This window comes from Python bivittatus, unplaced genomic scaffold, assembly GCF_059951505.1.
Source record: "Python bivittatus isolate LINGU-HERP-01145 unplaced genomic scaffold, Pbiv_v1 ctg000250_np1212, whole genome shotgun sequence".
NCBI classification, from domain to species: domain Eukaryota; kingdom Metazoa; phylum Chordata; class Lepidosauria; order Squamata; family Pythonidae; genus Python; species Python bivittatus.
The window spans coordinates 86,752-100,792 of record NW_028277057.1 but is presented as its reverse complement, the minus strand read 5'-3'; the positions used below and the strand labels follow the sequence as shown (position 1 = coordinate 100,792).

The 14,041-nt window shown below is 39.3% G+C and overlaps 1 protein-coding gene across 15 annotated transcripts in view; it reads left to right on the top strand.

Moving 5' to 3' along the window:
- The window catches only part of ZDHHC18 (zDHHC palmitoyltransferase 18), a 30,187-nt gene that overhangs the window by 8,146 nt on the left and 8,000 nt on the right, over window positions 1-14,041 (top strand). For 11 of the 15 annotated variants that reach the window (XR_015796152.1, XR_015796151.1, XR_015796150.1 and 8 more), the window contains exons 4-8: window positions 1,333-1,470; window positions 2,058-2,106; window positions 2,966-3,068; window positions 3,720-3,829; window positions 6,044-6,143. Coding sequence is in view for 3 of the 15 variants with exons in the window: in XM_015888256.3 (XP_015743742.2) it covers window positions 1,333-1,470; window positions 2,058-2,106; window positions 2,966-3,068; window positions 3,720-3,829; window positions 6,044-6,143; window positions 11,153-11,338 (686 nt within the window). In the remaining 12 variants the exon portion in view is untranslated. Of the gene's footprint in view, window positions 1-1,332; window positions 1,471-2,057; window positions 2,107-2,965; window positions 3,069-3,719; window positions 3,830-6,043; window positions 6,144-9,515; window positions 9,612-11,152; window positions 12,770-14,041 lie in introns of those variants that run through there. The other 4 variants (XR_003084831.2, XM_025167341.2, XM_088140898.1 and 1 more) reach the window with 4 other exon arrangements.

Here is a 14,041-nt window from a genome sequence, read left to right as displayed (position 1 = left end):
AAGATTTTTAATGGTTTTAGCGTGTAATTTTGGTTTTTCCAGATATGTGAATAAGAGTGCCGAAGGGAAAGGGGAGCTATCAGGGAGCTAAGATAATCTATTCTTAAAAGTAGAATAACTCATACCTTTGAGGTATAAATATATCTCCTCCTGATATTCATGAATGAGCTTTCTTTGCCATATCCCAGCCATGGATTGGTTTGGAGCTGAGTGTTAGAAATTGTTGTGCCTCTCTGCATTTTTTTTTCCAAAATGATCCTCTGGGAGAAGTTTCATTGTGGACCAGGGAACCATAATACTTTGCTGGTTCCTAATTTATTTACTTTTAGGGGCCAACTCATTCTTGACACTGTCATTTCACTACTTAGAGAAAAGAAGTATTCCACTGTATCATGAATGCTTCCAATTGACTTAAATTGGAAGCTTCTTTTTCACTCTTGTCCCTTCTTTTTCACTCTTAAGCCCCAAAGGTTTGCCAGATGTATAGCATTGTAAGCTGCAAATAATTAAATTCCTACTTGTTTGCTGCTTCAACAAACCTGATGAGTATATCTGCCAGTTGGACTTCTGGAGAACCCATATTAGAACTGATCCTTCTGCCCTTTCTCTTGTCTGTTCCCTGTGTCCTCTACAGCCTATTTTAGACAGTTCAGTATGTGGGGAAGCTAGTGTGTATGTGCATTACGAGTAAATCTGGCATCCTACTTTCTGAACAAACATGTTAATTGTAGTTGAAAGATGTAAATTAGCTTTTCATTCCCTTGACTGACTGTAGATCTGAATGGGGTCTCTCGGTGTCTAGCACTAACTAGTCGGCTACACTGACCCTCTAAAATTGATCTCTGCTTCACTTGTAAGTTACAGGAGGGATGTGTACAAGATTGTTGATCTGGAAAATTACTCTGGAAAACCCCAAAAGCTTCTGTTTCCTTCCAGATCACAACAAACCTCCTCCAGACCACAGTGTTGCACTGGTGGTTGCATGGTGACTTAAAGTAAATTCTCTGGACCAGAAGTGGTTCTAAGTGTTCTGAACATAATGTTCTAGATGAAACAGGACTGTTTCGGGGCCAGATCATCCCTGGAACATCTCAAACTGCTACTGATTCAGAGGAATTACTTCCAGAAATTAACAAATTAAACCTGCAGTGGCATGTTCTGGAGTGAGTGAACATAAAATGAAACAGTCATATGTTTCTGAGTTCCTAGAACAATTTGTTCCCATATTTGTTCCCAGATTGGCAAATTTTGTACACCCCAAGTATACATTCTCTTTGGGCATGTGAAATGTGGTTCCCTTTAATATTGTGTTTTTGTTCCTTTTTTCCTCAGAACGATTTGATCATCATTGTCCCTGGGTAGGCAACTGTGTGGGGAAGCGGAACTATCGATTCTTCTATGCCTTCATTCTTTCTCTCTCCTTCCTAACAGCCTTCATCTTTGCTTGTGTCATCACCCATCTTGCTCTGCGTAAGTATAGCCTGTTGTCAAAGTTGTATTCCACAGATCTCTAGAAAGGTGTGGGTCTTCTTAAGCCACAACTGCAGAAAGTTATTTAGAATAGATATGCATGAACTATGGTTTCAGGTCTATATTGGCCCCTCCAAAGCCTCAGGTTTAAACCCAAGAATTGCTCCAAAAGTAGCTGCCGTACTGTATTTTTTAATGACAGGGGGCAGTTATTAAATATGTAGAAAGTAATAATACCTGTGATTAATAAATAAATTAAAATGAATTAAAATGAATATGTGCCCCGCAGAAGCCAAATAAAGGTGTTAATATAAACATTTGTAACAAAAATAACATTGCATAGATTAGTTAATATACTAAACTTGGGCAGTCCTATACACTAACCCTTTCCCAATCTAAGTATATTGGATTACAACATCCGTAGTTCCAAAAAAGACAGTTTCAAGAGGGAGTTACTATTTAGTATGGCTCAAAACCTTTCTTTCTTTCTGAGATCCTGGGGATTGGCACTGTTTAATCTTCTGTATGTTTTTGTGGCTAGAGAAGGAACATTCCTTCTTTTATCTCAGTGTGTCTTTACTTTGCAGGCTCCCAGGGAAATGACTTCCTCACTGTTTTGAAAACAACACCAGCAAGATATCCTTTCAATATCTCTTTCTTCCCTCTCCCATTTTAAAACCCTTGATGGTGTTTTCTGAATGTATTCAGCAAGAAATAATCATACTTAGGAATCTTCCCTTATCTGGCACCCTCCTGTTGTATTGAGATTGTAACTTCTAGGATGCCTCTGCCAGTTGAGGAGTTCTGGGAGTTACAGTCCCAACACATGTAGAGAATGCCAAGTTGGGGTTGGCTGTCGGAGGGACTGAAGAAGACTTTCTGCCTGGATAGTGACCCTTGTTATCCCTTTCCCTTTTGGCAGGTGTGTCCATCTAACCTAAAGTCTGGTATTCATTTGGTCCTGCAGCTTGGTGACTCAAAAACCATAAAAATAAAAATCCAGAGCCCTCTGTAGAGGTAATCCTTTGCTGATGATTAGCTGAGACAGACCTATCTCAAATTTAATATCTTAAAGCCAGATGGGGACTTTTTGATTTTCCTAAGTTCTTTTTTTCAATCTGTGTTTGAACCTGGCTGTGTAGCTGTGCTGCTGCTGCACTGTTTTACTCTGTGGCTATCATTTGCTTTATTGCTCATGAGTTTTAGCTTTGTCTGTAAATCAGTTTTGAAAATCTTTTAAGTAGGATTAAATAGCAAAGTATTAAATAGCTGGGGATTCTTGGTCCTGAAGTGCAGAATATATTTTCCCCTGATGAATGTATTATAACATTAATTATCTCTTTGGGTTTATTTGCATATCATCCTTCCTTGAAAAACTATGCTGGAGTGGCTCAGATGCATTTGGAGGGTGGTGGCTAAGGGTAAAAGTTTGACAGAACTTCAGGAAAATGAATGCTCCTCAGTCACAAGTGTTATTCCTTAATTCTTCATTTACTCTGTTGGAATTGGTGATTTGTTTTTTTTCAGTCTGGTCTATTTTTGGCCTCTCAGGGTTTCACACTTACTTAATTGCCTCCAATTTGACAACCAATGAGGATGTGAGTAAGGATATTATTTTCAATGAATAGAAGTTGAACATTCCAAATAGCCATCACTAGAGCTTTAAATCAGTTTCTTAAACAGGCACAAGATTATGTTTAAAATGTTCTTGCTTCATTTTAAAGCAGGGTCAGTATAACATTTATGGTTGTTGGTGAAGGGATAGACATTTATACATTCCAAAATATGGAAAAAGAGAAGGCCTTTATTTCTTCTAGTAAAAGAATTTTTAATTTTTTTCTAATGTTTAGATCAGCCAACTTCAACTTATAGCCTCCTGTAATGTCTAGAGAGTATAGCCAGTGATTTGGGACAGCTGACTTTTACTTAAATTAATGAATGTTTCAAGATATCTGTGTTGGGGGGGGGGGACAAGTGAGAAAATGTACCTTGTGATATCACAAACCCAGTGGTTTATGTACTTGCACCTGACATCAGGATGCAAATATGAAAGAATTTACATTGCGACATTTCATCACGTTTTGTCTTTTTTGGGGGTGGGGAAGACCTCTTGGCTTGTAGCAGACACCTATGGCATCAGCTTTGTAACCTGAATTCCTACACATGCATGTACAAATCATCTAAGTAAAGACAAACCAGCAAAAGATTTTCTGGACGTTTCTAACCAGTTAATCTCTTTTGATTTGTAGCTCAAGGGGGCATGGTCAAATAAGAGAGGCTCTGAATTTGCCAACCCTTATAGCTATAAAAGTGTCCTGACCAACTGCTGTGCAGTACTCTGTGGACCATTTTATCCCAGGTAAGGAAAAATGTTTCTGGATGGACTCTGTTCAGGTAGTCCCTGGGTTAAGAATGCCCAGGTTACAGATGACTCATAATTTAAGAACAGAGCCTATTGTAGCAAAATCTGAGTTAAATGCACAACTATTCAAGTTAAATACACAATGGTTCGAGTTCATTACACAATACTACTTATACAGTATTATACAATAATACTGTTCCAGCTTACATACAAATTTGACTTAAGGAGCAACCTTGGGAACAGAACTTGTTCTTAAACTGGGGACTACCTATATTCAAATGCTTGATGGATGATCCTGTGGCTGTCTTTTGTTCCTGTTCTGTGCAGCCATTCATGCAGGTAGAAAAAAAGAGAGAAGCAATCAGTACATCATGAACATGAGGATGACCCACCATTCACAGTGAGAAACATATATGTGTTCTAAAAATGAGAGTTAAGTGGAAGAACTTGGTATCTTGATTGATACCTGGTAGCTCCCTTTGTGTAAAATATTGAAATAACGCAATGTATACATTCATGTAAATTGTGGACGTAGAAAATCAAAGCAGTAAGAAATGAAAAGGGGGGAAAGGAGAGCTAAGGTAGTGAGAAGGGCAGGACTGGAGATTAAGTGTTGAAAAATATAGAGCTGGCTCAATATGTTTTTCTGCCTGAAACAAAATATCTAAGTTCACCTTCCATTCCTTGACTAAAAAAATATAATTTGCTACTACTTAATGATGCCTGTTCTTGAGGCAGCTATCTCTTTCACCCTAATGGTTGTCCTAATCATGGAAATTGGTTAGGATATAGTGTAATGATGTCAGTCTTCATTGGAAAAGGATGTGTTTCTGGTAAATGGCTTACATAGGATCTATAAACAAGCAAGTTCTGCCTGTGAAGTTACAGTTTAGACACAGCAAGAAAGAAAAGAGATGAAGAGAAGCAACTCAAGTATCGGTTCTTACAGTTAAAACAGGTGTGGAAAATGTTCTGTTGGGGAGATAGAATATTCTGTTTTTCTCCAGACCACTCTGATCTGGCTGTTCCAGGGATGGTTTGGCAATTTCCCAAAGGTTATGGTCCCCAGAACGGCCAGATCAAAGTCGTCCAGAGGAAATTCAGAATATTCCAGTGTAATCTATCCCTGAAACAAAATGTTTTCAAATTTTTTATAAAATATTATTTATAATGACCTGCTGGAATGGAGACAGTTCAGAGAGATAAGCTGTTTGGAATTGATCTTTGAGTAGAGCTGATTAAATACCCTATTCCCCATCTTGTTCTGCTACCTCTTTTTAATAAAAAACGATGTTTGACAGTTATAGTGAGGAGTTTTCACTTGGCATACAGTTCCCTGTAGATCAGATGCTGCATTAACAGCCTAGTGTTTCACTGGTAATCCCATCATAACTATATTTAGTCACAAGGGATCAGAATTAGGCAAAACAAAGGGCAGTTTATTGTAATTTCAGCATTTATTTCAAGAGAATATTGAAGATCCATGAATATACACAAGAGGAAAAATTGTTGAGCAAGAGATTATCCATGCTGTATTTTGGAAGGATAGTTTGAATGGGGTCTTGTGTTTCTGTTTGGTTTTTTGCATGGTTTGACCTTAGTATATAACTTATTATTTCTAGAGTTGTAATGGAGAATAAGATTTAATATTCTGATGGAACTCTGACCTTGCAAAAAGTGTAAAGCATTTAACAGTATTTTAAAGTAATTTCAGTAGAATCCCATATTGTGCAAATCAGGTGGGACAGAGTTGAACCATATGCAGTTTTTTGTCTCTTAAATTAGGGATTGGAGGTATTTTATTAGATCGTTTCTCAATTTTTGGCTATTTGTTTATATGGCTACCCAGCTCACAATTGATCGCTTTTTCCTGAAAAATGCCATGGACATTTGATACGTTGAGTTTATTTGATGGTTTGCCAACTGCAATTTTTGCTTTTAAAAGTTCAGATAGACAGACAGATTGATCCATGAGCTTATGTAGACTACATACTTTTGTACTTCTACATAATTCCCTAATAAATTTCTAATTTCTTGTTTGTGATTAAAAGCCCAATTGGAATTCCCACCTGATCTTTAATAATGAACTGATGGAATAAATGAGAGAATTGTTGCTGTTTAATTGTTTTAGCATTACTTCTTATTTGGCTAATTAATCATTAATCTAACCTTTTTTTTCTTTTTCTTCCCCTCCTTATCTAAACTGTCTAGTTTAATAGATAGAAGAGGATTTATCCAGGCAGATGCTGGGACTCCGTCCACTCCTAAGAGTGAAATCCCTTCCTTTGGAACAAAATCTGATGCCAGCATGGTATGAGCCAACACTTTAGCAATGCTGACATACATATCTTATGCCTACCTCCAGCTGATGCCTCTCCTCCATTTTACCGTTATCTGGGCTCAGGAAGGACAGCCTCATGGAGCACAATCTCCAGAGTTCCTGCTCAAACCATAGGCCACCATCTCTTGCGTTGATTTTTAATTGGTTTGGTTTTTACATTTTGGACATTTTGGAAATTGTGGACAGCTGCAGTTAAGCCTCTAGGCAGGACCCGCTGTCATCTTGAGATAGAGGGTTAAAATACTTAGAGCAGAGAATGCCACTGGCTGGGAGATGACAGCTTCATGAGAATTGTCCTTTCTCAGAGGGTTTGTTGAAAGGATTGGTAGAAAAGGGCATAGTACTTTGCATATGGAGCTGTTATAACAAATTATAATCATTTCCTAAATTGTTCTGCGTACTAAGTTTGTCCCTTAGTGCAGTGGACAACTTTGATGTTACACTGACTGTCCTGCCATTCTGCCTGAATATTGCAAAGAATAACTGATGCTTCCATAAGCTGTAAGAGAGAGACATGAATCATTTGAGGACGCAGCACTCCTTGCCTTACCAGCAAATACTGTTTGCTGAGCAAGTTAGCCTGAATGGCTGTTTTGTGAACATAGAGCAAAGGGTAGAAGATCCCTAGAAATGATCATGAACAAATCTACAGGATCAGAAGCAAAAAATTATTTCTCACTCTGGGATTTGACTCAGGATTGTCCTTGTCTATTTCAGCTGAATCAGGACCAGGACAATAGGCCTGTAGAGGTTATTTATTTAATGGTTGGAAGAAAATTAAAGAGATCAATCTGAGATTCTTAAATTATGTCAGTCCAAATGAGTTGTACTCACCTGGTGCCTTTGGACAGCTGAGCTATTTTTGTATTGGGTTTGGGGATTTATACAAGTAAGGCATGTTGACTGAAGGCTGATTCAGCAAAAGAGAAACCTTCATGTGCACAAGCATTATCCAAAATGGAATTATTCCTGTAAGAAGTCCTAGTCCATTCACTTGTACCTCTGATCTGTTATTTAAAGAAGGAGAGATCCTGTTTCTTCTTGCTGAAATTTCTTACAGTCCTTCCCATCCTGCAGCATGAGAGAGCCCTTGCGTATAGGGGAAAGCTAAAGACACAGATACTTGAAATGTGTTTATTATAGCTGCTGGGAATTTTTGCACAAATTTTAAAAAATTTTTCTAGCGACTTTATTTTGTCTTCTTAAAAAGTGTTTTTGCTGTCTGTAAATCTGTGCTCAGAAGGGTTTTTTTTTAAATAACGTTATATGTTATTCCATGGATTTTACCAACCAGTAGAGGAAAATGGGGAGCCTGAAGAACTTGCTCATCCAAGGTGTTAGATTTCATCTCTTGTACTCCAAAACATCTAGAAGCTGCCTGGATGGGTTAATCAGCTATGCAACAATAAGATTCTCCCTGTTGACCTTTGCAAACTGGGGTTCATGAGAAATTGAGTAGGATTTTACATTTCCAAGAAAACAAGATCAAACATTTCTTGATACCTTTCTCCACCCTGCCCTGCAGAGGAATTGAGAAGCATCCTTTTTTGAATGAAAAAAAATGGAATCAGTGTGGTCATACCTCAGGAATTTCCCCACCATTTCCACCTTTCTGCCAGTTTATTCCACATATGCTGTTGTGGGCTATGTTTTGAGTAGCTCCATCATACACAGCAATGGAAACCATCCACTGCTCCAGGCATGTGGCTGACTTCGTTAAGAAGATTTATAAAGGTATCTTAAGTTGAGCAGTAAGTTGCCCAGATCCTTTAAATTGAATCATGGCAAGTGACCTGAAGTAAGATAGCTCATCTGTAGGTATATTTTTTCATCCTTCCTAAAATGTTTGATGTTAATAGAAAGAATAATGCTGTGTCTTCAGCATGTCCATCCTAAGTTGGAGTACCTCATGAAGAAGATCATAGCCAATAACTGCTATGGCATTTCTTTGCCTGTTTTATATTTTAGTTGGTTTGTCTGACAAAGTTGTAAGAAAGGGAAGTTCATACCACCAGTGTTCCCTTTCTGAGGTTTGAATCTGATCTTAAAATTAGCTGAGCCATTAGGCAAGAGCCATACTCAGATGTTCTGATGAGGTGCAGAAACTTCCACAGCAGCTTCCAACAGCTGAATGTAGCTGCTGGAATATGTTATTTATTTGTATTATATTCTGATGGATGTCACACCTAGGAAAGCCTCTATATAGCTCTCACTATCCCCAGAAGTATTGCTGATCTCAGGACTCCACTTTCTGATCACTATAGGGCATTGTTCTCTTTCTGGGACACTGTTACAAAGGCTTTTCCAATGGTGTGCTGACTGATACATGAGAGAGGTATTTTTATTCCGTGCCACTTAGATAAGTGCCAAGGTTGGGGTATTTTAATAATAACAGGCTTAAACCCAGATGTTGAGTCTGCTACATCACCAGTTCTGCCCTGTAAGATCCCTGGACTCAATGGAGAGAATATCTTTCTCTACAGTGCAGTATTCTGTCACTCTGCATGTCTCTGAACAGCTGAACTGCTCTTGTTGCCAGAGCAGCCACTTTTATTGCCCTCAACTGGGTTGGTGCTTTTCTAGGGATAGCCTTACCTGTAATCAACTTATATGTGAGAGGTTGGCTAATGGAACCCAAATGGATCCTGGAGCTACGGTAGGTGCTCAGAATACTGTGGTTTTGCTCTCAGAATATTGTTTATAACTTAATTCTTTCAGAAATTTAATCAAAGGAGAGGGGGAGAAGGTAATTCTAGGAGTCCTTATAGATTTGTCAGGAAAGGGGAAAGCTGTTCTTGTTGAGGAAAAGTTTGTGTTGCCCTCTAAGGCATTATTGTATAACTTGGTGGTGAAAGAAGGCAGTGTTCCACTTATGTGGGGAAACACTCTTCTAATGACTAAATCAGTCCTTTATTGTTTGCTTTTGTAATAAAACATATTTTTAAAGAGCTAATTGCTTTCAGTTTTGTGTTTGCATTTCCTTATTTGCTAAATTAAGAAAACTAGTGTTTGAATATTTTCTATACTAAGAAGCTGAGTTTGAACAATTCGGGGTGCTGATACTGGAAGCAGGCATAGAAGCAGATGCTGAACATATTCCCTATAGTGAAGAGTGGAGATTGGAGGAAGGGGAATCTATGCCCTGTTAACTGAAGTTTGTTGTAGTGTAACATTTTGGAGTTGCTGTAACTAAAGCTAGTCTCACCAACGCCAGAGTACATCTAACTGCTTTCACACAGCAGCTGTGTGCTATGTCTGTCTTTTCTCACCTCCCCACCAACCCTCATTCTGTTCCCCAAACCAAAGCCTGCCACAGTGCATAATCTCTGGTGTCTTCTTCAGGAGGATGCCTGCCAGGACTTTGCCATATCTTGCACTGCCTGATGGGATAGTCCCTCCCCACAGGATGGGTTAGTACTGCTCTCTGAAGGTTAGCTGGTAAGAATGTGTGTGTGTTTTTTTCCCCTCACCATCATCCAGTGATTCATCTCATTCTCACCACATGAGTGTTCCAAGTCTGGAGTCCATCTAGCCCTCAGTCTGATTGTCCTCAATTATTATGTGTCTACAAATCATCCCATCAGTAGCTTAAGGGGGTTCTGGGGTTTATAGAGTGGTAAGAAGGACTTGAGGGATGGACAAGGAACCTGTGGAGCAAGGCAGATAAAACACTGTCCATAACTACAACTCAGGATGAAGAGGGGGATGGTGCTGACATGGTGAAAGGCTGAACTCCACATGCTGTATATTGTGAAGGTCTGAGGTGGGTTGAAAATGTTAAATTTTAGCAGAAGAGATGTTAGTTGGTTTTGTCATTGGTGAGCCATGATGTTTATTTGGTTACGGTTGCTGTTGTTACTATCCCCAAGAGCATTTGGAGCTTAATTCCCGTAGCTCTTTCCGTTTGGTGAGGAAGTACATTTCATCAGGTCTGTCTCCTCTCCTTTCCCCCATTAACAAAACAAAGCTGGAGAATCTTTTTAATACTTTACTCGTGTGTTTTCTTCCTTTGCCTTACTTTAAAGCTCTTGCAAAGAGTACGCAGTTGTTGCTGACTGGTGTTTGAGTGAGGGCATCCAAAGGAGAAACAACTGGCAACAAGGGTTCTGCTAGACAATAAAGCTAGCTATTTCTCTTTGGACTGACACTGGTGTTGTGAACAGAGCTCTGCATAGGGCGGAGTGAGGGAAGAATTCTTGACTTATAGCTGTCTGCCTATACTCCCAGCTGGAAAAAAATAGAAGTAAAGCAGAGGCTTCATTCCAGGCATACAGAACTTGATGCCACATGTTTTTCTATGACCTCAGTGCTCAGCCAGTCCAGCATGTTTAAATGTATGTCATTGTGTGATTGGGATAGTCTAAAGGGGATTGTCATCCGTATACTCTTGCATGTCTAATGGAAGTTAGCTGTGTGCATATCCAAACCCATCAGACCATCCACATCATATCTAGTTTTAAGAGCCCCCATCAACCTCTGGACATGATTTCTCATTTCTGCTCTAGCAGTAGAATTTATTGTTAGAATGGATGCTATGGGAGGTCATGGAAAGGCTTGAGACGTTCGGCATCTTATCTGTTCATTTTGCTGTTTCATCACTGTGGGGAAGGTATTTTCCTGTCTTTCCCTCTCTTACACTTGTATACCCATGTAACACATTCTTCAGGAACCATTTGTTTTGTTTTGTTTTCTTCATCCTCCTAGATTTTCTTTGTTGGCTGCATCTAATGTTGCCCCCTCCTGACAGTTTTATTCATCCAAGTGTTTTAGAACAAAAGTTCCTTTTTTTTTTTTTAACATATTCCAGATTTACCTACATTGTACTAACTTTCCATTACCTATACCTTCCTTTTCTCTAGCTTGCCTTCAAATGCTAGGCGTGTGATGGTCCTTCTTTCTCTGCTGTTTTCATTTACTAATCCTCTCTTTTCTTCTTCCTTTTCCCTCTCCCCATCCCTCCACTTCTTGGGAACATCCAGTATGTCCAGGGCACAAAAGATCTTTTGAGGACCCTCTGCGCCTCGTGGCAAAACTCAAGGCGAACCCAAGAGACCCCTGTCAAATATCTGAAAATTCAGCCGTTGCCACCACCTGTGCCTCTCAACCCTCCAGGGCTATCTAATTTTTATATTGCTGCATCTCTTCCTTTGTCCCAGCAAAAATAGGGAGATGCTGCCGTGCACAAGGAAAAAGCTATCCCAAGCCCTCAAGGCTGGAGTGGAGGTGCTCCTGCTGCCTGCGGGGTTTGAAGCTTAAAGCCATACGAATCATCTGCTGTGAGTGCAATTAGGGGAATTTCTTTTGACTCCTGCATTTCAGTGATGTCCCAAGGCTTCAGAATTCTTGGGAGATTTATAAGAGTTCTCTAGGTTGATATGTGGTACTGATTCAAGACACCAATCCCAGTCCAGTTCTATGTCTAGAATCAGTGTTTCCAAAGCACACTATGCTTGCACCAGTGTTTTTAAATATGTTCTGACTTTATACATTTGGTCAAAGTTAGCAACTTTTCAAATACAATGGAATGCACTAGAATTGTGAGCCAGTATCCAGGACTCTGTGTGTGTGTGTGTGTGTGTGTGTGTGCGCACGCGTGTGTTTGTGTGTATGTACATGTGTGGTTTGCATGATTCTATAGAAACATAGAAAAAAATACAGATAATGGATATAGAACTTCCTGGGAATGTGCAAATTCTAAACATTATTATCCTGAAGATAAACTTGCAAGTGTCTATGCAGTTTCTGCTGAAATCTCAGAAGCAAGAAGGGAGATGAACCCAGATTTCCAATGACTCAAGGTGAAGATTTAGCACTCTATTACTATTTATTCCTCACCATCTCTACAAAATGAGAATTATGCAACTTGATAAACTCATGTAAAATAAGTCAACTTGCCTCATTTATATTCTGCAAAGTCTAGATCCAAAATGTATGTGTGGGTGTGCGTGCCGTGTGTTTCCTTCCTTATTAAGCACAGTATGATTCACAGCTCTGCTACTTCAACTTTTGGGCCTGGCTGTTCTAAACTATCATGAGAGGATAGTTTGGGCTGGATCACATCCGTTATATAGCCCCACCCTGCTGAAATTGAGCTGCTACAGCCAGCAGGGCAAGATTGTGCAGAGTCTGGATTGAGAACTTTTTAAAAAAAATCTATACAGATGAAAAGGGGGTATGTATACTCTGGGTGTAGTTAATTTAGTGTTTATACTGGTAACTAAACTTGGTTTTTAGGAGTGGTTTAGATCTTTCTCTACCTTCTCTTCCACTTCCCTCCAAATCTATTGACAGCAGTATTTTGTAGTATTATGTAACAGTTCCTGAAATAATTCTTTTCTTGCTTCACCTAATGAGATAATTTCTAGGACGGACAAGATGTGAAACAGAACAGGAGATTATGGGAAGGCTTATTCCAGCCTTTCCATTGGCCATGCTGCTTGGGAAATAGAGTTGAAAATCCAACACCTTTATGTAGGGCAATCCCAAACTAATTCCCTAACAGAACCAAACTTTTTTGACCCCTTTAACCTTATTTTTCTGGGATTTGAAATCCATTTATGCCTTTCACTTTTGTAACAATAAAACTTCTATCTTACTCCCTGACTCTCTGGTTTCTGTATCAAACCCATTGAAACATCCTTTTCATGTCCACCTACATATGTGGTTTATCAGTTCCCCTTTCCATGCTGATACTGGAACGTAGCGTAATAGAAGACTATGCGTGTGGTTTTGCAGGTGCCAGATTCCTGTGCATCATTCTAAAAATGAAACTGCCACACATAAGGAGCAAATGTGGAGACAAGGACGCTTATTCTACTTACTCCTCTATATTCTCATCAGTTTCAATATACAGTGTCTAACCATCTGGAGTGGGAAGTCTCCATCTGTGTAAATGTTCCATGCAATCTAGAAACCGGTCCTTTAGAAACTTTGTGACCACATTTGCAAGACACTGAGCTCTATCAAGGTTTTACTTGCCATGTCCAAATCTCAAAACTTTGTGATTAGTAAGAATAATTACAATAAATAGCCATAGGTTTAATTTAGGTTGTCTCATGATTGAGCAGCCCAATCCTGAAAAATGAGGCAAAATGGAACCATTCATGTAACGCTGCTCTACTTCCATTTTTCATCCCTTGTGGCTACATTTGAAAGCAAAGGCACTGGAGAAGGCTTAGGTTTCTCATTCCCATGTACATCAACTCCAAATATGGACTTTTGTGGGCTTTGTGTGTGTGTGTGTTTGCAAAGAAGAATGGAAAATCAGCAAATGGTGGCTGGCACCAAAACTGAACAGCCAACTATTGATGAAGTTTGTTGTGGTGTAAGGGATATGTTTTCTGGATGAGTGCTTCAACTATGCGCTTGATGTGTCATGTGGAGTGTTGTATAGAGGCTTCTGGGGTGGCCATCTGGGGAGGGATTTTTCATGAAGCAAAATTCATACATTGCACTAAGCCATAAGGAGATGTGATCGGTTCTGGTTTAATGTTAACAATGAACCCAGCCAAAGAGTTTGTGAACCTCGTTTTATGGCTCATCTTGCTGAATGAAACCAAACATGGCTTCTCGAATTAACCATATTATGAGGAAGTTATGGATTAGTGTGATGTGTAAACCCAAATCCAAAAATGTGAAAGCCATTGCACTAATCCAACAAGGTCTGACTGTTCTGGTGCAGCAGACTAGGAATTTGAGGTACTGTTGAAATATGTTGAGTTTCCTTAAGACAGTAAATACAGCCCTGAAAATAGTTTGGAGAAATTCAGAGCTGAGGTGTAGATCCTCCAGTTGTGTGCTTTGTATGGAACACAGGAGCAAAACCCTCGGTCAGATGCGTTACATTTCATTTAATCTTGCTGGGCCTT